Source organism: Oncorhynchus mykiss, chromosome 10 (genome assembly GCF_013265735.2).
Source record: "Oncorhynchus mykiss isolate Arlee chromosome 10, USDA_OmykA_1.1, whole genome shotgun sequence".
Classification (NCBI taxonomy): domain Eukaryota; kingdom Metazoa; phylum Chordata; class Actinopteri; order Salmoniformes; family Salmonidae; genus Oncorhynchus; species Oncorhynchus mykiss.
This window is the reverse complement of record NC_048574.1, coordinates 77,950,990-77,972,143: the sequence shown is the minus strand read 5'-3', so window position 1 is coordinate 77,972,143 and position 21,154 is coordinate 77,950,990. Positions and strand designations below refer to the sequence as shown.

Genomic DNA, 21,154 nt, shown 5'->3' with positions numbered 1-21,154 from the left:
GTGAGTGACACAGTAATGATGAAACTGTTCTAATACTCCCAATGCCATTCTAACTGATTGTTGTCAGTCAGCAAAGTAAGAGATTCATTTGAGGGCTACATTTTCACTCTAGAACATTTTTGCCCATGAGTTTTGATACAGTGAATAGCCATTACCATGTTAGGAAGCCATCGAGGGGTTTCTGAATACCCTGTCCATTATTCAAGTTCACCTGAGCTGTCAAAACAGCAGCACAACAGTTCAAATATATATTTCCTAAACATGACTTTTGAAACCCTGTTCAGATGAAACCCTGCTGAAGACAGAATAGGTGTGTAAACGTTAGTATATAAATGTAATGGAGCCATGTGGTTTATCTTCTCTAAGTGTTCTGAAATGTCTCCTTTTATTCTGTCACGGCAGGAAACGCATGATCGCATGAGGACAAGACAACTACCACGACAGCCTCTCCCCCCGCCCCAGTCCCCAGCCCTCCCCCGGTGCTCTCCCCTCGACACAGCTTTCCTCACCCCTCCACCCCGATCCCGCCCCCACCCCACCTCCAAAACCACCACCACCCAGTCAACCTCCCTCAAACAGTGCAGCTCCACCCATCATCCGACTCCACACCCAGCACATGAACCACAGCTCGCCTTGCCCCAGCCTCCGGTACCTTCATTTATTTGACGATTTTAAATAAAAAAACACAATTCAACCACACATTTGAAAATGATCCAGGTTAACAACGTATATCCGCTGTGGTCCTCCTGTTTTGGCCGGCAGGTAGAGGAATCGGACGAGCAGATTGAGAAGATGCTGGAAGACATCATGATGGGGTTGAACATACTGCCCCCTGTGGTTCTGGATAGGAACTGCGACCAACGCCACCATCTCCAAAGCCACGACAGACCGTCGGCCTGCTCCTGCTCGCATCCCGTCCACGCAAGGCACAGCGCCGTTGGCTCGGCTTCTCGTTGCGTGTGTTCCCATGGCTACGCGACAGGAAGTGATGATGCGTCGTCGACTGAAACAGGTATGTTTTGTAACATGTTATGTGATTGACCACCTTTCTCTACTGTTGTATCTACATCTGAGAAGACGTCATCTTTACATTTAGCAGATGCTCTTATCCAGAGCAATTAGGGTTAAGTGACTTGCTAAAGGGCACATCAACAGATTTTCCATCTAGTCAGCTTGGGGATTTGAACCAGCAACCTTTCGGTTACTGGCCTAGCGCTCTTAACCCTAGGCTGCCTGCTGCCTTGAATCTGAAACAGGCTCCTTGTTAACTATGTTGTAAGGCTTTCTAGCGACTTAGGTCAGTGTTTCCCAAATCCAGTCCTCCAGTACCCCCAGCAGCCCAACTCCAGTCCTCCAGTACCCCCAGCAGGCCAACTCCGGTCCTCCAGTACCCCCAACAACACACATTTGTGTTGAAGCCCCAGACAAAAACGCCTGATTCAACTTGTCAAGGGCTCGATGATTAGTTGACAAGTAGAAGCAGGTTTGCTGTTGGGGGTACTGTAGGACCAGAGTTGGGCTGTTGGGGGTACTGTAGGACCAGAGTTGGGCTGTTGGGGGTACTGTAGGACCAGAGTTGGGCTGTTGGGGGTACTGTAGGACCAGAGTTGGGCTGTTGGGGGTACTGTAGGACCAGAGTTGGGCTATTGGGGGTACTGTAGGACCAGAGTTGGGCTGTTGGGGGTACTGTAGGACCAGAGTTGGGCTGTTGGGGGTACTGTAGGACCAGAGTTGGGCTGTTGGGGGTACTGTAGGACCAGAGTTGGGCTGTTGGGGGTACTGTAGGACCAGAGTTGGGCTGTTGGGGGTACTGGAGGACCAGAGTTGGGCTGTTGGGGGTACCGGAGGACCAGAGTTGGGCTGTTGGGGTACCGGAGGACCAGAGTTGGGCTGCTGGGGGTACCGTAGGACCAGAGTTGGGCTGCTGGGGGTACCGGAGGACCAGAGTTGGGCTGTTGGGGGTACCGGAGGACCAGAGTTGGGCTGTTGGGGGTACTGGAGGACCAGAGTTGAGAAACACTGACTTAGTCTATGTATGATCAGTCATGTACATTTTAAATGCTTGCCCTTCCTCAATTACTCACAGCATTGCTTGCACTTATCTCACGTGTCATCCATTACAATAGATTGATATTAACACCCACACTTAGCTACCACCAGGCTGACCTCTATCTCTCTGTCTTTCTCTCTCAAGCCTTCTACTCCATCACCTCCTCCCATTTTGTCACCACGACAACCTCCTGCACCGTCACCCCTGACCTTTACCTGGACCCACAACCTCTGACCCCTCACCAATGTTCCACCTATCACCCCTCCACCCCCCTCTCTCATCCTCACCCCCACTTCTCCTGTAATGATTACTCCTCTGACTGGGCCTCCTATTGTTCAGGTGTCCAGTGCTCCTCTGAGAACGCCAAGAACCACCAGGAACTCCTGAGCCGGTTCCAGAACTCTCAAAACCAGGAACTCCAGAACCGGAACTCCAAGAGCCTGGTGGTTGGATGTGGTGGCAGCAGCAGCATCATGCCAGTCCACTCAGGCTCTTCACCAAGGCCTCCCCACCAGTCCCTTCCTCAGAGCCAGGCCTCTCTACTTTACGCAGGGGAAGAGGACCGAGATCCAGGGTTCTGGAAGGGTTCTGCCCAGACGGGCGTTCCGTCGACATACAGAGAACATGTTTGTAATCTGTCCTCTGCGGATTGTCTGTCGACCAATGGAGACACTACTCCAAGTCAAGTGAATGGAGACACTACTCCAAGTCAAGTGAATGGAGACACTACTCCAAGTCATATGAATAGAGAGGCCATTCCAAGTCAGAGTCCGAGTCAGGCCAGTACGAATCAGGAAGTTCCACAAGAAGAGGAACCTTCGGTCACCCCCGGTTTCCTACCGCCCTCTGAAACTGATGCTTCTGAACCACAACATCCAGCATGCCCACCAGATGCCTCTCCCTGGAGAGGACTACATTTCCCAGAACTCCTTTCACTGCTGTCTCCAGGAAGTGAAACCCAGCCTTCCCAATCCCCTCCTCCACATTGGGAAGAGCTACGCCTGCCAAAATGTCTCTCACCCTTAAATTCACCGGAACCCTTACCCCCACCATCTCCGGCGAAACCCTTCCTTAAATCCCCATTCCGGCATCCTGTAACTCCATTCCATAGAATCCCTCAGCTGTCAAAGCTACCACCTTGGCTCTGCTGCACTCCGAGAAGACTACAGTTTCCACTGAGCTCCATGATCCACTCTCCACGCTCCCCAGGAAATCTGTGTGAATCTAAAAAATGCCTTGGGCTGCCGTGGGAATCCAACAACAACTCCGAGCAGATGGCTGATGGTCAATACAAGGCTAGCATTAGCAACAACTCTGAGCAGATAACTGATGGTCAATACAAGGCTAGCATTAGCAACAACTCCGAGCAGATGACTGATGGTCAATACAAGGCTAGCATTAGCAACAACTCCGAGCAGATGACTGATGGTCAATACAAGGCTAGCATTAGCAACAACTCTGAGCAGATAACTGATGGTCAATACAAGGCTAGCATTAGCAACAACTCTGAGCAGATAACTGATGGTCAATACAAGGCTAGCATTAGCAACAACTCCGAGCAGATGACTGATGGTCAATACAAGGCTAGCATTAGCAACAATGCAAGGCTGACCGGAAAAGAGGACGAGGAGGAGAGGAAAAGGAAGAAGGTCGCGACCACCACTACGGGGCGAAGGCTTGAGAAAGCAAAGGCGAAGAGAAGAGAGGGAGATGAAACCTGGAAGCCCCACAGTAACAGGAAGAGAATCCGTGTGAGGAGAAAGGAGGGTTTGGAGCCGGAGCAGGGGCGAAGGACTGAGACACCAAAAGCAAAGACAGAGAGGAGACAGGAAGATGAAACCTGGAGTCAACACAGGAAGAGAATCCGTGTGAGGAGAAAGGGGGGTTTGAAAGCGGAGCAGGAACAATCAGAGGACAGTGAGACCCCAGAGCCTCCTCGGAAAAAGAGGAAACGCAACGTCTCTACAAAGATAGAAGATAGTCCTTTAGTGAGGACTGAAAGGGTGAAACTCAACGACAGAATGAAGACTGAGAACGGACAAGTGAAAATAAGCCTCTGCTCTGTCAGTCTGTCAACCAACAATGTCTTAGCGAGAGAAAGATTAGGACGGTACCTTTCCAACACCTCCACAAAGTCTTTGTCCAGCCTTGGGGAGGAAGCCAACCCACCTCCAGAAGGAACAAAGGTGCTGGGAAGTGAAACGGGGAACCCAGTAAGGGTGCTCCGAGCTAGGGATCGAGATGTGAAACGCCCTCCTAACGTTTGGACCGCAGCCGGGAGCTGCTCCCCAGTAAAACTTCACCAAGAAGACAAGCAGTCCAACATGTCTTCTGAAACTCCCAGTCCCTCCTCCTCCGGGTTTCAAGCTCTGGCCAAAGCAGTTGGACTGCTCCAAATCCCACCAACACCACCCCCGAAACGGAAACGTGGTAGACCCCCCCGTAAGATACGACCAGGAAAAAAACAGGTTTCCCAGGCTGGTGGCTTATTCCCCACCAGTGCCATGACAACGGGCATCCATGACGTGGAAGCTGTAGAGCACAAAAAGGAAAGAGGAGAAGGAGAACCGCAGGGAAAGGAAAGAGGAGAACCACGGGGAAAGGAAAGAGGAGGAGGAGGAGGAGAACCGCAGGGAAAGGAAAGAGGAGAACCGCGGGGAAAGGAAAGAGGAGGAGGAGGAGGAGAACCGCAGGGAAAGGAAAGAGGAGAACCGCGGGGAAAGGAAAGAGGAGGAGGAGGAGAACCGCAGGGAAAGGAAAGAGGAGAAGGAGAACCGCAGGGAAAGGAAAGAGGAGGAGAACTGCAGAGAAAGAAAAGAGGAGAACCGCGGGGAAAGGAAAGAGAAGGAGAACCGCATAGAACGAAAATAGAAGCAGAACCTCAGAAAAATAAAAAAGTAAAAGGAGTACCCCAGAGAAAGAAAAGAGAAGAACCGCTGAGAAAGAAAAATGGGAGAGAACCGCAGGGAAAGGAGAAAGGAGGAGGAGAACCACAGGGAAAGGAGAAAGGAGGAGGAGAACCACAGGGAAAGGAGAAAGGAGGAGGAGAACCTCAGGGAAAGGAGAAAGTAGGAGAACCTCATGGAAAGGAGAAAGGAGGAGAACCTCATGGAAAGGAGAAAGGAGGAGGAGAACCACAGGGAAAGGAGAAAGGAGGAGGAGAACCACAGGGAAAGGAGAAAGGAGGAGGAGAACCTCAGGGAAAGGAGAAAGGAGGAGGAGAACCTCAGGGAAAGGAGAAAGTAGGAGAACCTCATGGAAAGGAGAAAGGAGGAGGAGAACCACAGGGAAAGGAGAAAGGAGGAGGAGAACCACAGGTAAAGGAAAAAGGAGGAGACCCACAGGTAAAGGAGAACGGAGGAGGGGAACCACAGGGAAAGGACGACAAGCGAAAGAAGTGCAGGAAAAGGGTGAGGCTCAGGGAGGGACACGGCAAAGGAGAGAGAGCAGAGTTGTTCCAGAGACTACCTGTGCTGTCTAAATCTAAAACAGTTGCTCAAAAGCCTAGCTCGCTGACAACTTCCCCCAGTACCCATGAAGAGCAAGTTCCTTCCAACTGTTCAGGGATTGGAACCGGAACCATTCTGCAACCCCCGCCGTCGGGTCATCCACAGAACTCCAGTCCAAAAAGATCTGGAGAGACCGAATCAGACAGAGACCCATTGAGACCCCCTGCTGTCAAGCGGACCCCCTCCAAGGGTCGGGCACCCACTGTGTGTCTCAAGAAGTTCCAAGAACTCCTGAAGCACAGGCACCAAAAGACGAGGAAGTCCACCAAAAGCAAGGAGACAAAAGAAAGTGAAACTGAAGTTCAGAAACAAAGTGAAAGAAAATTATTGAAACCCAACGAAAGTGACAACGGTCAAAATGAATCAAGACTGATGAACAAAAACACAAGTTCCTCCCAGTCTCTAGAAAGAGAGTCGGCCATTAGACCAACCGTTGATAATGACGATCAGACCAACCGAACAGAGAGCGACCATCCAGAGGAAAAAGATGGAGGACACGACAGCAGCACTTGTGGACAGGAGACGGAGTATCAAGATCTCATCTACAAAGAGACTGAAAGAGAAAACGTTGAGGATGGAGAACATTTTGAGAACAGAGAAAACGTTTTAGACGGGGAAAACGTGGATGCGTCAGGAGACTTTTTCAAACTCCGAGAGGAGCTGGCTACCTTGTCAGTTTTATCGATGACAAGGACAAAGGAAATGGTGGATCCTCATCGGAGCGACAAAGGCAACAAGGATGGAAGATATCTGGTTTCCAAGGAGAACAGAGAGAGGGAAACAGACTCGTCTACAGAGACAAACAAGAAGACCGAAAAGGGAAAAGGATCCGTGGTGGAGGCGTATAGGAGAAGTTTGATCATCCAAGAGGTGGAGGAGAAAATGGAGGATGGGTATTTGGAGATGGAGATCTCCAGCGAGGAGTTGGATGTGGTTGATGAGGTCCAGCAGACGTTGGGCTACGCCGGGGCTGAGGAAGTGAGTGGGGAAGAGGAGGAGATAGATGTAGAGGAGATGGGTCCAACGATGTATCCTGATGCAGGTAAATCAATTTGAACCTGAATTATTTTTCAATTTTGAGGGAGATTTTGAAGTGGATTTAACAGGTGACATCAATAAGGGATCATAGCTTTCACCTGGATTCACCTGGTCAGTCTGTCATGGAAAGAGCAGGTGTTCCTAATGTTTTGTACACTCATTGTAGTAGTAGATCGCTACTGGCAGTTGCTTTTCATATTTTAATCTAGTTTGAGCTTAAATAGTCTTAATTATGTTACCTCTTTTAAATGTTTACTATGGGTTTCTTTATTCGTAGCTTGGCAAGAGGTTCCCGGCGCCAGAGAAGTGGACCAAGCGAGTTCCACCATGGCCAGCTTCAGAGGCATCACCCACAACCAAATCCACCTCCCTCAGAAAATCAAAATGGCGACCGCTGCCCCCGAGATGGCCGACGTGAGTATTCCGACCCCTCTGGAGGCAGAGCCTTTCACGCTGACATCACGAAGGGTCACCACGGGGTCAACAGGAAGCTGGGAGCCAGAGGAGGAAGAGGACGTGGAGGTGGACGTTCTTGAGTGGTCGCCGGATGTGCGACCAAGAGTGTGGGGAGTGGGACTTGAGCAAGGCGTCACAGAACTGACCGAGGAAGAAGAGATAGACGTGATGGGAGAGGAAACGGACTGAGTAAGTGGGATGGTGTACTCTTAGGGACGTGTTAATTTAGAATCCAGTAAAAAATAATTGGAGAACGCAAGTGTGTATTCTTCAACAGAAAGGCTAGCTTTACATTTGTGTGTTCTTCATTGGAAACGTTTGTTATTTGCCACAGATTCTAAACAGTGTGTTCTTGAGAAGAAAGGCTACCGTTCCTAAGCAACCTCCCCGCTCCTCCTCTCCACACTGTTAACTATCGGAGCAGCCCCAACCTTCCACACTGACTTGATGAGACTAACTCACAAAATGAGGGTCTCGCTATATAAAAAAAAAAAAACCTTTGTTGATTGTGATTTTGTTGTTGTTGTTTTTGTTGTAACTGTTCTTCAGCAGAGTGCCTTATGAGCCCTAGACTAGAGACTCGGCAAACGCAGCTACTCTTTTGTTACATTTCAGGGCCTGTATTGACAGCTTCTCAGAGTACGAGTGCAGATCTAGGATCAGTTTCTCCTTTCAAGTCATAATGAGTAACAGGGCCTACTCTGAGACGCTGGTTAATACTGGACCCTGGTGTTCATGCTGGTTATTTTTATACCTTCAGAATCAGTCAGTGTCCAATCAGAAGCACTTAAATATGTTTACATCTGCCACTTTTGACAAGTTCTTTATTATTATTATTTATTATTTGTAGCTTCATTGTTTGTATAACTTTGTAAATTAGAAAGAAGGCCTGTCATTTAAATATAATAATTGTGTTGTATTAAAATGGCTTTATTGACCACAGCTGTCTAATAGATTTGTTTTCCCAAGCACAGCCATTTTGTATTTGCTTAAACCTAGCTATTGAAGTAAACATTTAACTTTGCCTACTATGCTCAATGTTTGTACTCATGCTCAATGTTTGCTCACATTCAATTACAATTTTCTAGCCTCCCAGTCAAGCAATCTGTGTTCTAACAAAAAGGAGTTTGTTTGATGTTCTGTTGGGGCCATAATGAGAATGGACTGTCACTTGCTGTCTAGGAGGCCTAGTCCCAATACTTTAACAATGCATCCTTACTTTCTACCTCCCTTGAAGAATTGCTCACTGAACATGGCAGGATAAGTAGGGTTCTTGTAAATAGTTTACAGCAATCTTTTCTTATCAGATTTATTGTGTCAATCATGACGTAAAAGTGAAGGATCAAGGATGCATTGGAAAAATATTAAAAACTCCCATTGATTTGACAGCTGTTTGAATGGTTTGAATGCGCATCTTTATTGACAGCGGAAGTGGTTCTTGAGAGGGAAGGAACAACACACGTGTATTCCTCAATCTGAAGGTTAAATAAGCCGGTGGTCGGGTGTGTTTGTTGGCCGCTGAGAGTGGTCGTTTGGACGGTTCGATTTTGGAGAGAGTACGGTCTGGAGCGGACACAACGCAGACATGGACCCAGAGAAAGCACAGCAACTGGCGGCGGAACTAGAAGTGGAAATGATGGCTGATATGTACAATCGGTAAGACTGGCTAACTAGCAATGGAATGTTAGCTAGCCAGTTAACGTCCTTTCTCCACTGAAATGCTAGAATGTGCTAATTACAGTGTAACACGCTGCATTTGCATGTAGCTAGTCAGCTAATTTTGACTGTCGTATTTAGCTTTTTGGTGGTGAGTTAAAAACATAATGTTAGATGGATTCTCAGGCTAGCTATCTAGCTTTATAGCGTTAGCTAGCTGTCTTGCTACTGAACGTCAGACAAAATCAATCGATTTAGAATAGTGTACTATTGTATAACGCACACACTCGACTACATTGCTGTACATGCATAAGCAAAAACAACGGGAAGACCATCCCTAGTTAGCTAGCTAAGTAAGTCATGTTATTTAGAGCTCATTCAAATGGAACTGATTTAGCTAGCTAGTTATATTGCCAACTAGGAGTGGACACATTGACTTTTCATAACATAATCAGAATGAAGAGTTCTATGACCTTGCACATACATGGAGATTTTGATTTCTCGCATCCTGTCTCCTCCTCCTCCTCAAAACATCAGAGGGAAGCGAGGAGAGCACTGGAGATCTCATCCCAATGCTCTCCTGACATTCCTCTCTCCTCTCTTGCCTTCTAAGGTTTTGACATGGAAAAAAGGAAAAGACACTTGAGATACAGCCCTCATCTTTATCGTAATCTACAAGGTCTTAACGCCCTCTTCTTTCTCTCCATCTTCCTCCTCGCAGGATGACCAACGCGTGCCACAGGAAGTGCGTGCCCCCCCACTACAAGGAGGCAGAGCTGTCTAAAGGGGAGGCGGTCTGTCTGGACCGCTGTGTGGCCAAGTACCTGGATCTACACGAGAGGCTGGGCCGCAAGCTCACCGAGCTCTCCGTTCAGGACGAGGAGATGATGAGGAAGAACGCTATTGGACAATAATATATATATATATTTTTAGGGAAGGATGGGGGTGGGTTAGTGCTAGGGTTACCATGCTTTCTGTGCGGAGGGATAGAGAGAGGGAGCGATAGGGTAGGATGGAGCGATGGGGTGGGTTTAATAAACGTATGGCTCTTATGGAGGGGATGGAGTTGCCGTCCAGAGTGGGTTGGGTGTGTTTAAAGAGCAAGATGCTTGAAAGGAAGGTTTGTGATTACGGTGTGGAGCGGAAATTGGGATGGATGAAGCCTGTTTTGTGTGAACAGTGGTTGTACTTGTGGTTTGAGCCAAGATCTTTTTTTTTTACCACAGCAAAGACACTAATGTGCATAGTTAACTGTTTTCTGTTCAGCCAATCAGTGCTCTCTCAGCATTGTGTGTGTAGCCCTTTTTAGTTATGTGGGCGTGTCAGAAGTGATGATGAATTGAGAAATCCCCCAATAATGTTTAACAAAATGCTTTCATTGTTCCATAGTGCAGTATTCTTCAAGCCAAACCATTAGGAGATGCTCCTTTCTGCTCTAGCCCTGGACTAATACACCTGTCTCAAATGATGAAGGACACCCGTTGGGCTCATATCAGTGTCTCGGAGTAGGAGTGCTGATCTAGGCTTTATGAGTACGGGCCCTTGTCCCGTAGGAATAGATGGAGACACTGCTGTAGTCAAAACGAGGACCATGCCTATCTGACTGTCATTTCTTTACATTTTGATCAGTCTCAGTTTGTTCATTTGGCTTTGTATTTTCTTCATGTTGAAACTGTGCTAATGTTGTACAAAGTTTTCTTTTGTGACATTTTAAAAACCTTTTTTTGTTTTAAATCTGAATAAATATTGTTATAGTATATATTTTAGTTTTTAGTTATACATTCTACACTGTATTTTCTTCACAGTAATACAATAACACTGTACTTATAATTATGTTCCAAATGGCACCCTTTTTCCTATGTAGTGCACTATTTTTGACCAGAGCACACTGGTCCTTGGTCAGAAGTAGTGCACTATATAGGGAATAGGGTACCGTTTGGGATGTATTAGCCTTATTCAATGTTAAACATTGCAGGAAAATAAGGTGTTCAATCTCAAACATGTTTACTTAGTAGACTTGTATGACGTTTCCCTCAGTTTCTTGAAAGCTCCCTCCCATTGCAAATAAAATCAACTGTCAATTTCAAGGGTCATATTGACTTTACAACACACAAGCGCAGTCAATCCACTGCACGTTGCTTTTTCAGATGGAACCTACATTTCGTAGGACGATGTATACCATGCGTATCGCGTACATATAACTAAATACAACTTAAAACGAAATATATTCTGTCGCTTTAATCTAATACAACGTGCAACTAAAAATGCTCTGTAGCTTTAAGACGAACATGGATAGGATTAAAAAGAGGAAGTGAGCACACAGCGGAGTTTCGTTTCCCTAATGAAAGTTTTAATTTGGGATCTGCGCTTTAACACGAGAAAGGAGAAGCGCAAGTACAATAGTACGCGACGGGGGTACAAAGAAAGAATACGCAGTTTTATTCGTGCACATGACAATACAATAGCCCTGAAGGGCGACAGAACGACTCCGATCCTGACATAATAATGGTGAGTGAATGACATCTTTGCATGTATTGAATCGCGCACTCGTGTATTTTATACGACATTGATTTAAAGGTTTGTTTTCATAAATATTTATATATTCAAGTTACAAGTATTGTCCGCCATTGTAGATGGTCACTATTTAAAATTGTGTTCTTTTTGGTCACACTGTTTTAGAAGTCAAAACGTTTTAATGCAATCTAATTATCAATTTATGTATTCTTTGATAATGGAATAATAGTTGTATTTCTTTGGTCTTTGAATGATTGATCATGAAGCAGCAAGCCACTGTGCTCAACTCAACCATATTCCCCCATGGTTAAAACGTCATTTTTAAACGTTTATTACACCGTACTTCATTAGTAGTCTATTTTAATTGAAGTGTGAAAAGAAATTCAATTTTCATGTGCTTACTGCTGTTCTCTGTATCGTCCGACAGATGGCGGAGGCCGATGCGGAAGAGAACGTGTACCGCGAGGCTGTGGCGGAGTCGCCTGTTGCGCCCCCTAATGGCGACATTAACATTGATGACCTGTTACCCGACGGTCCTCAGGGGAATATTCAAGGACAGGTGTTGTGTGAAAAAAAACATGAAAATACAATGTTTTTTCAACTTTGCTACCGATGTTTACAATGCAATATCCTGTGATTTTTAAGGAGCATTCCACACTTTTTTGGTTTGTTATGCTAGTGTGCTCTCTTGTCTTATTAGTTATTCTCTGAAATGATTAAAAATTAAATTATAAAAAAATATAACTACAACACTAACAACCCTGTATTTCCCGCCCTTCACCTCTCTCTCCCCCTCCCTTCACCTCTCTCTCTCCCCCTCCCTTCACCTCTCTCTCTCCCCCTCCCTTCACCTCTCTCTCTCCCCCTCCCCCACTCCCTCTCCCTTCACCTCTCTCTCCCCCTCCCTTCACCTCTCTCTCTCCCTCCCCCACTCCCTCTCCCTTCACCTCTCTCTCCCCTGTCCCCCCTCTCCCCCTCCCTTCACCTCTCTCTCCCCCTCCCCTGTACCCCCTCTCCCCCTCCCTTCACCTCTCCCCCTCCCCTGTCCCTCCCCCTCCCACTCTCCCTCTCCCTTCACCTCTCTCTCCCCCTTCCTTCACCTCTCTCTCCCTCCCCCTCCCCTGTCCCCCTCTCTCTCCCTCCCCCTCCCCTGTCCCTCCTCTTCTCCTCCCTTCACCTCTCTCTCTCTCTCTCTCTCTCTCTTTCTCTCTCTCTCTCTCCCTCCACCTCCCCTGTCCCCCCTCTCCCCCTCCCTTCACCTCTCTCTCCCCCCCTGTCCCCCCTCTTCTCCTCCCTTCACCTCTCTCTCTCTCTCTCTCCCTCCCCTCTCCCCCTCCCTTCACCTCTCTCTCTCTCTCTCTCTCTCTCTCTCTCTCTCTCTCTCTCTCTCTCTCTCTCTCTCTCTCTCTCTCTCCCTCCCTCCCCCCTGTCCCCCCTCTGCCCCTCCCTTCACCCCTCTCTCTCTCTCTCTCTCTCTCTCTCTCTCTCTCTCTCTCTCTCTCTCTCTCTCTCTCCCTCCCCCTCCCCTTTCCCCCCTCTCCCCCTCCCTTCACCTCTCTCTCTCTCTCTCCCTCCCCCTCCCCTGTCCCCCCTCTCCCTCTCCCCCTCCCTTCACCTCTCGCTCTCTCTCTCCCTCTCCCTCCCTTGTCCCCCCTCCCCCCTCCCTTCACCTCTCTCTCTCTCTCCCTCCCCCCTCCCTTCACCTCTCTCTCTCTCCCTCCCCCTCCCTTCACCTCTCTCTCTCTCTCTCTCTCTCTCTCTCTCTCTCTCTCTCTCTCTCCATCCCCCTCCCTTCACCTCTCTGTCTCTCTCTCTTCACCCCTTCCCCAGATGGAGGAGTTCCTGGGCCCCCAGCCGGAGTACGATGAGGAAGAGGAGGAGAAGAAGTATTACAGGAGGAAGAAGCTGGGCGTGGTGAAGAACGTCCTGGGGGCCAGCGTCGGGGGCATGATCATATACAGCGTCTACATGGGTAACACCTGTCTGTCTGTCTAACTGACTGACTGACTGACTGTCTGTCTGTCTGTCTGTCTGTCTGTCTGTCTGTCTGAGCTCTACTCATATATGCCTGTATTCCATTTTGTGCATGTTTTTGTGTGTATGTGTGTGTGTGTCTGCAGGCCTGTTGCAGATGCAGCTGATCCTCCACTATGATGAGACGTACAGGGAGGTGAAGTATGGTAACCTGGGTCTGGAGGACATCGACAAGAAGATGCTGATGGGGATCAACGTTACACCCATCATAGCCCTGTTATACACCCCCATACTCATCAGGTATACTATATATATATATATATATATATATACCCATCATAGCCCTGTTATACACCCCCATACTCATCAGGTATACTATATATATATATATATATATATATACCCATCATAGCCCTGTTATACACCCCCATACTCATCAGGTATACTATATATATATATATATATATATATATATATATATATATATATATATATACCCATCATAGGCCTGTTATACACCCCCATACTCATCAGGTATACACACATACTCCTGCTTTCTTCTCATTCTTTCTCTCATCCTCTCTATCCTCTCGCTCTCTCTCTCGATCCTCTCTCTCTCGATCCTCTCTCTCTTGATCCTCTCGCTCTCTCTCTCTTGATCCTCTCTCTCTCGATCCTCTCGCTCTCTTTCTCGATCCTCTCTCTCTCGATCCTCTCTCTCTCGATCCTCTCTCTCTTTTTCTCTCTTTTTCTTTCTCTCTTTTTCAGGTTTCTGGGCACCAAATGGATGATGTTTCTGGCAAGTGGAATTTACGCTCTCTTCGTCTCAACCAATTACTGGGAGCGATACTACACCCTGGTACCATCGGCTGTGGCCATTGGTGCAGCCATTGTCCCGCTGTGGGCGTCGTTAGGGAACTACATCACAAGGTTAGGAAGGGGAGAATGGAGACACACACATCAACGTCACACAGACCAGGGTTGCAGTGTTTATGTCGGGTTGTGTTTCGCTACCTAGTGTTAATCACACTGTTTTATTGTGTTTCTGTCTCTCTCGCTCTCACACACTCAGGATGGCACAACAGTACTATGAGTATGTGAACTATAAGGAGGATCACGTTCAGGAACAGAAGAAACTACCCAAGGGGGCGTGTCATCGCTATGTCATCATCTTCCAATCCGTGTTCTTCATCATCTTCCATGTATGTTGCCATTGGTCGAGTCACTTGTCAGTCAATGAGTGATATATCGGTTAAGCATTGCCGTGTGTGTGTGTGCGTGCGTGCGTGTGTGTGTGTGTGTGTGTGTGTGTGTGTGGATTCTGATGTCTGGCTGTGTTTCTCTTTGTGTCTCTCAGCTCAGCCTGGTGTTTGCAGAGTTCCCCCAGCGCCTCTTCCTCCACCAGTTCCTTAGTGACTACAACCACACACTGTACAACGTTAAACACTGTGGTAAACTGACCAGTAGTCTGTTATTATCTGTACAAGGTTAAACACTGTGGTAAACTGACCAGTAGTCTGTTATTATCTGTACAACGTTAAACACTGTGGTAAACTGACCAGTAGTCTGTTATTATCTGTACAACGTTAAACACTGTGGTAAACTGACCAGTAGTCTGTTATTATCTGTACAATGTTAAACACTGTGGTAAACTGACCAGTAGTCTGTTATTATCTGTACAAGGTTAAACACTGTGGTAAACTGACCAGTAGTCTGTTATTATCTGTACAATGTTAAACACTGTGGTAAACTGACCAGTAGTCTGTTATTATCTGTACAACGTTAAACACTGTGGTAAACTGACCAGTAGTCTGTTATTATCTGTACAATGTTAAACACTGTGGTAAACTGACCAGTAGTCTGTTATTATCTGTACAAGGTTAAACACTGTGGTAAACTGACCAGTAGTCTGTTATTATCTGTACAAGGTTAAACACTGTGGTAAACTGACCAGTAGTCTGTTATTATCTGTACAATGTTAAACACTTTGGTAAACTGACCAGTAGTCTGTTATTATCTGTACAATGTTAAACACTGTGGTAAACTGACCAGTAGTCTGTTATTATCTGTACAATGTTAAACACTGTGGTAAACTGACCAGTAGTCTGTTATTATCTGTACAATGTTAAACACTGTGGTAAACTGACCAGTAGTCTGTTATTATCTGTACAAGGTTAAACACTGTGGTAAACTGACCAGTAGTCTGTTAACTTCCATTTCCTTACCCTGACTCTCAGGGGAGAAGCAGGATCTATGGTTTTAATAGCATTGTTTTCGTGCACCTCAATCTCTGTCATCCCCCCTCCCCACTCCTCTCTTTTAATAACTCTTCCCCCTCCCCAGGTGCGGAGGGCAGTGGTATGATTGGTGGGTTTAATAACTCCTCCCCCTCCCCAGGTGCGGCGGGCAGTGGTATGATTGGTGGGTTTAATAACTCCTCCCCCTCCCCAGGTGCGGAGGGCAGTGGTATGATTGGTGGGTTTAATAACTCCTCCCCCTCCCCAGGTGCGGAGGGCAGTGGTATGATTGGTGGGTTTAATAACTCCTCCCCCTCCCCAGGTGCGGAGGGCAGTGGTATGATTGGTGGGTTTAATAACTCCTCCCCCTCCCCAGGTGTGGAGGGCAGTGGTATGATTGGTGGTTTTAATAACTCCTCCTCCTCCCCAGGTGCGGAGGGCAGTGGTATGATTGGTGGTTTTAATAACTCCTCCCCCTCCCCAGGTGCGGAGGGCAGTGGTATGATTGGTGGGTTTAATAACTCCTCCCCCTCCCCAGGTGTGGAGGGCAGTGGTATGATTGGTGGTTTTAATAACTCCTCCTCCTCCCCAGGTGCGGAGGGCAGTGGTATGATTGGTGGTTTTAATAACTCCTCCCCCTCCCCAGGTGCGGAGGGCAGTGGTATGATCGAGGGTTTCAACAGGACTGTCCTGAAGCACCTCCCTCGCTCCCTGCTGCTCATCCAGGTGGAGAGTGTTCTCATGGGGGCCGCCTTCCTCTCCATGATCATCGTAAGACACACACACACACACACAGGCAAAGACACGTGTGTACACGCGTACCTAAAATGATCATCCTAACAACCTAGCGTTATTTCACCCAACAATCAATACAACACCCTCCGAGATTACCCAGAGTCCATTGCTTGCTTTCCCACAGTCGTTCACTGTATTTTACCGGTAGTTCCTGGCGGTGTGCGGGGCTGCGTACCGCCCCACAGAGGAGATCGATCTGAGGAGTATCGGCTGGGGGAACATCTTCCAGTTGCCCTTCAAACACCTGAGAGACTACAGGCTGAGACTCCTCATCCCTTTCTTCATCTACAGTGGACTGGACTCACTCTTCTCTGTCACCGGACTCACTCTGGTAGTCATTACAGGAAGTCCTTAGTAACTTAGTAACTTAGTAACTGTCGTAGCTGGAGTCTGAATGTTGTCCATGTAGCTTTCACAGACCTACTGTGTCACTTTACCTAGTGTGGACATTCTGCTGGAGGGCAGCTATATTCATGATGCTCAATCTCTCCTCTCTCTCTCTATCCTCTCTCTCGCTCGTCCTCTTTCTCTCTCTCTCTCGTTCTCCTTTCTCTCGCTTGCTCACTCTCTTTTTCTCACTCACTCACTCTCTCTCTCTCTCTCTCTCTCTCTCTCTCTCTCTCTCTCTCTCTCTCTCTCTCTCTCTCTCTCTCTCTCTCTCTCTCTCTCTCTCTCTGTCCTGTTCACCCCCCTTTTCTCCTACTTTCCCTGTCTTTGTCTCTCCTCTAATCTACCCTCATGTCTCCCCCTCCCAGTCGTATGGTGTGTGTACGGTGGGTCTGGAGTGGCTGTATCTCCTGGTGATGGTCTATGGTCTGTCCTGCTCCCTGTTCTCTTGCCTGTCCCTGTCCCTCCTCAGGCTGCCACGCTACGTCTCTCTGCTAGGGGGCGCTGTGATCCACGGTCCTCTGCTGGTGTTCCTGCTGTTCTGGTCCCCGGCTCCACGCTCACCTGATCAACTGCCTTACCTGCTGGTGGTGATTGCCCTCTGGGGAATGGGGTCTGCATTGAATAAGACTGGACTCAGCAGTGAGTTTTAGTACTATGATCACACGCACACACACACACACACACACACACACAAACTCTTTTATTTCCTAGTTCAGACTTAATCATTTCCAACATTTATGTCTCCTCTCTCTCATATCTTCCACCTCTCCACCTCCCCTTTCTCTCTCTACCCCCCCCCCTCTCCACCGCACCCCCCTTCTCTACCACCCCTCTCTACTACCCTCCTCTCTCACTCTCTCTTCCCCCTTGTCTATCGCCCTCCTCTCTTTCTCTTGCTCTCTTTCTATCTACCCCCCTCCACCGCACCCCCCCTCCCTGCCCCCCACTCTCCGCTGTCTCTCTCTCTCTCCGTGTCTGTCAGTTCTCCTGGGTATGTTGTATGAAGATAAAGAGAGACTGGACTTTGTCTACACCATATATCACTGGTGGCAGGCTATCGCCATCTTCATAGTCTACCTGTGGACTGGACTCATCATGAGGGTATGTGTGTGTCCCTGTGTGTGTCCCTGTGTCCCCATGTCCCCGTGTGTGTGTCCGTGTGCGTCCTCATGCGTGTGTGTCCTCATGCGTGTGTGTCCCCGTGTGTGTCCTCATGCGTGTGTGTCCCCGTGTGTGTCCTCATGCATGTGTGTCCCCGTGTGCGTCCTCATGCGTGTGTGTCCCCGTGTGTGTCCTCATGCGTGTGTGTCCCTGTGTGTGTGTGTCCCCGTGTGTGTCCCCATGTGTCCGTGTGTGTCCACGTGTGTGTGTGTGTGTGTGTGTGTGTCCGTGTGTGTGTCCGTGTGTTAGAACAAGTGTAAAAACGATTAATTTAAAGTGCTTATTTCACTCCTCTCTTTCTCTCCTTTCTCATTCCTGGTCCCTCCTCCTCAGGCCAAACTCTCCATTCTATTGGTCATCTTGCTGCTGGCGTGCTTCTGTTATTGGACGATGGAGCGACGCCTGGCCAAGAACATGCAATTCAGACTGCCTCGCATTCCCCGCCCCAAACACAAGGTAACCTATCACAATCTGTAAATTTTTTGCTATGTTTTTAAAAAAAAAATCTTTAAAATACCATTTGGCTGGAGAGAAAAGTGAAAATATCACCTTCACTAGTAATGTGATAAAGACAAGCAAAACAGAACACTGAAATGAAACAGTCTTTGTTTAAGGTTTGGCATTGGCAATAAAGACAATTAAAAGAGCAATATCAATGTGTCTTCGATAATGACACAAAGTCATCAATTGACATGTTTGGTCTGTAATGTAATATAATGTTGACTGTGTCACTTACTCCTCAGGTCAAAGGTTATCGTTACCTGGAGGAGGAAAACTCAGATGAGTCGAATTCGGAGGAGAGTGATGAGGATGATGATGAAGAGCAGCAGGAGGAGGTGATCAGGGAGGACTTTGGCGGAGACGCAGGGTCGCAGGGCTCTGATTCGACCAGGGAGAGGAGAGGAGGGGCTAGGGGTCGGCGCAGGAGGCGAGACGATGATTATGAGCAAGCAGGGGCAAGGGAGGAGAGAGAGGAGGAGAGAGGGATAGAGAAGGAGTGAACGAGCAAAAAATAGTTAGAGAGACAGAGAGAGAGTGAGTCCTTTAGCTATCCTCTAGGTGTCCTCTAGCTATCCTCTTGGTGTCCTCTAGCTATCCTCTAGGTGTCCTCTAGCTATCCCCTTGGTGTCCTCTAGCTATCCTCTAGGTATCCTCTAGGTGTCCTCTAGCTATCCTCACGCTATCCTCTAGGTATCCTCTAGCTATCCTCTAGCTATCCTCTAGGTGTCCTCTAGGTATCCTCTTGGTGTCCTCTAGCTGTCCTCTAGCTGTCCTGTAGCTATCCTCTAGCTGTCCTCTAGCTGTCCTCTAGGTATCCTCTAGCTGTCCTCTAGGTATCCTCTAGCTGTCCTCTAGGTATCCTCTAGCTGTCCTTTAGGTATCCTCTAGCTGTCCTCTAGCTATCCTCTAGGTATCCTCTAGCTGTCCTCTAGCTGTCCTCTAGGTATCCTCTAGCTGTCCTCTAGCTATCCTCTAGCTGCCCTCTAGGTATCCTCTAGCTGTCCTCTAGGTATCCTCTAGCTGTCCTCTAGCTGTCCTCTAGGTATCCTCTAGCTGTCCTCTAGCTATCCTCTAGCTGTCCTCTAGGTATCCTCTAGCTGTCCACTAGGTATCCTCTAGCTGTCCTCTAGCTGTCCTCTAGGTATCCTCTAGCTGTCCTCTAGGTATCCTCTAGCTGTCCTCTAGCTGTCCTCTAGGTATCCTCTAGGTATCCTCTAGCTGTCCTCTAGGTACTTTCCCCAGTCCAGCTCTCTTACATCAGTGCAGATTAAGGAAAGGAGTTGAATCAGAAGAAGAGAAAAAACAGGTGTGTCTCAAATGTAACCCTTTTCACTTCATAGTGCCCTACTTTTGACCCCGAACTTTAACCCTGGTCAAAAGTTGTGCACTATGAATAAGGTCCCATTTGGAACGCAGACAATACTGTATGTATAGGCTGTAGACATGCACCTAGAGGGGGATTGACATATATAGATAATAAGCCCAGTCATAATTGAAGAGGTTCATCCACAGGGGGATAAAACAGAGCGGTACAGGAGGATAAAACAGAGCGGTACAGGAGGATAAAACAGAGCGGTACAGGAGGATAAAACAGAGCGGTACAGGAGGATAAAACAGAGCAGTACAGGAGGATTAAACAGAGCGGTACAGGAGGATAAAACAGAGCGGTACAGGAGGATAAAACAGAGCGGTACAGGAGGATAAAACAGAGCGGTACAGGAGGATAAAACAGAGCGGTACAGGAGGATAAAACAGAGCGGTGCAGGAGGATAAAACAGAGCGGTGCAGGAGGATAAAACAGAGCGGTACAGGAGGATAAAACAGAGCGGTACAGGAGGATAAAACAGAGCGGTACAGGAGGATAAAACAGAGCTGTACAGGAGGAAAGAGAAGAACAGGGGATTTTACACAGAAGGAAAGAGGATGGAGAGAGGACAGGAATTCAGTTTCGAAGGTTTCTTATAACACAACTGAAAAGGGAAGAAGTTATTTACTCCACTTCAAATATAAACCAGTTTCCCTCCGGTGCATGATCACATGGGGTATGGCCCAAATGGCACGCTATTCACTATATAGTGCACTCATTTTGAACAGGGCCCATTAGGGCTCTGGCCAAAAGTAGTGTACTATATAGGGAATGGGCTGCCATTTCGGACTCACCCATACTGTATAGACACCTGAAACATATGTGAAGTTAGGTACATCACAGGCACTTTTGACAGGGCACATACAGGGCTCTGGTCAAAAGTAGTGCACTATAGAGGGAATAAGGTGCCATCTGGGACATAGCCTTTGTATTTCAACAGTATCACTGTATTGTTAGTCAGCTGTGTTGTCATGGTTCCTAGCTCAGGTGTTTTGAGTGGCCTACATTTTATGTTATCAATGATTTTGAAAAAGTTTAATTATAGTCATGAATTATAATGAGAATAAATTGATTGTAATTGTTTTTTATGACTGTTTTGAAGTTGTTTTCTGAGTATAAAGCTGGTTTTGTGCCTCTTGATGTGGGTGTTCTGTTATCAAAGACCAACTAATATCACCATGGAAACTCAGTTCATAAAAGTGAACACCTTATATGCTTAGTTAAATAAAAAGTCACTCCTGCACTGTAAGTAAGCCGGAAAGATATAATTAACAAAAAAAAAGATTCACTTATTTTATAAGACTTGATCTTTATTTGGATCCCCGTGAGCTGACTCCATGACAACAGCTAAATGTGTATCCAAGCATACAGTCAACACACACACAGTCATTTAAAGGTGCACCGTGAGTGTAAAATGCATTTATTTATTTTTACTAACATTTTGGTTTGAGAGGTGACTATGTTTCATGTACACATATGGTATTATAAGAATAGATTTTTTCCTTGT

General features: G+C 47.3%; 3 protein-coding genes across 6 annotated transcripts; all 3 read left to right on the top strand.

The window, feature by feature from the left end:
- The first annotated feature begins 5,281 nt into the window (after positions 1-5,281).
- LOC110497207 lies at positions 5,282-8,615 on the top strand. The gene is made up of 3 exons (XM_021573205.2): positions 5,282-6,601; positions 6,875-7,242; positions 8,480-8,615. The coding sequence occupies exons 1-2, from the start codon at positions 5,932-5,934 to the stop codon at positions 7,240-7,242; spliced, it is 1,038 nt and encodes a 345-aa protein (XP_021428880.2). The 5' UTR covers positions 5,282-5,931; the 3' UTR covers positions 8,480-8,615.
- timm10 (translocase of inner mitochondrial membrane 10 homolog (yeast)) lies at positions 8,465-10,676 on the top strand. Its single transcript, XM_021573209.2, has 2 exons — positions 8,465-8,709; positions 9,431-10,676. The coding sequence occupies exons 1-2, from the start codon at positions 8,639-8,641 to the stop codon at positions 9,621-9,623; spliced, it is 264 nt and encodes an 87-aa protein (XP_021428884.1). The 5' UTR covers positions 8,465-8,638; the 3' UTR covers positions 9,624-10,676.
- Positions 10,677-11,066: 390 nt separating this feature from the next.
- Positions 11,067-20,785, top strand: LOC110497206 (unc-93 homolog B1, TLR signaling regulator). Of its 4 annotated transcripts, none has more exons than XR_005034234.1 (14): positions 11,067-11,217; positions 11,651-11,782; positions 13,054-13,195; positions 13,344-13,497; positions 13,966-14,127; positions 14,270-14,399; positions 14,555-14,648; positions 16,081-16,205; positions 16,378-16,560; positions 16,985-17,258; positions 17,602-17,720; positions 18,114-18,236; positions 18,524-18,883; positions 19,038-20,785. XR_005034234.1 is itself a non-coding variant. In XM_036934050.1 (13 exons), exons 1-13 carry the CDS (start codon positions 11,215-11,217, stop codon positions 18,779-18,781), a joined length of 1,899 nt encoding a protein of 632 aa, XP_036789945.1. In that variant the 5' UTR covers positions 11,067-11,214; the 3' UTR covers positions 18,782-20,785. The 4 variants fall into 4 exon arrangements, 2 of the variants coding, with proteins under 2 accessions (XP_036789945.1, XP_036789946.1); XR_005034235.1 differs by having other exon boundaries at positions 18,524-18,938; positions 19,269-20,785; XM_036934050.1 differs by having other exon boundaries at positions 18,524-20,785.
- The last annotated feature ends 369 nt before the right edge of the window (positions 20,786-21,154 follow it).

Bases quoted from the DNA above. Each gene is read 5' to 3' on its own strand.
- LOC110497207 (XM_021573205.2), top strand. From the start codon at position 5,932: ATGAACAAAAACACAAGTTCCTCCCAGTCTCTAGAAAGAGAGTCGGCC. The intron at 6,602-6,874 runs GTAAATCAATTT...CTTTATTCGTAG, and splicing joins AACGATGTATCCTGATGCAG to CTTGGCAAGAGGTTCCCGGC.
- timm10 (XM_021573209.2), top strand. From the start codon at position 8,639: ATGGACCCAGAGAAAGCACAGCAACTGGCGGCGGAACTAGAAGTGGAA. The intron at 8,710-9,430 runs GTAAGACTGGCT...TCCTCCTCGCAG, and splicing joins ATGGCTGATATGTACAATCG to GATGACCAACGCGTGCCACA.
- LOC110497206 (XM_036934050.1), top strand. The intron at 11,783-13,053 runs GTGTTGTGTGAA...CCCCTTCCCCAG, and splicing joins AGGGGAATATTCAAGGACAG to ATGGAGGAGTTCCTGGGCCC. The intron at 17,259-17,601 runs GTGAGTTTTAGT...CGTGTCTGTCAG, and splicing joins GAATAAGACTGGACTCAGCA to TTCTCCTGGGTATGTTGTAT.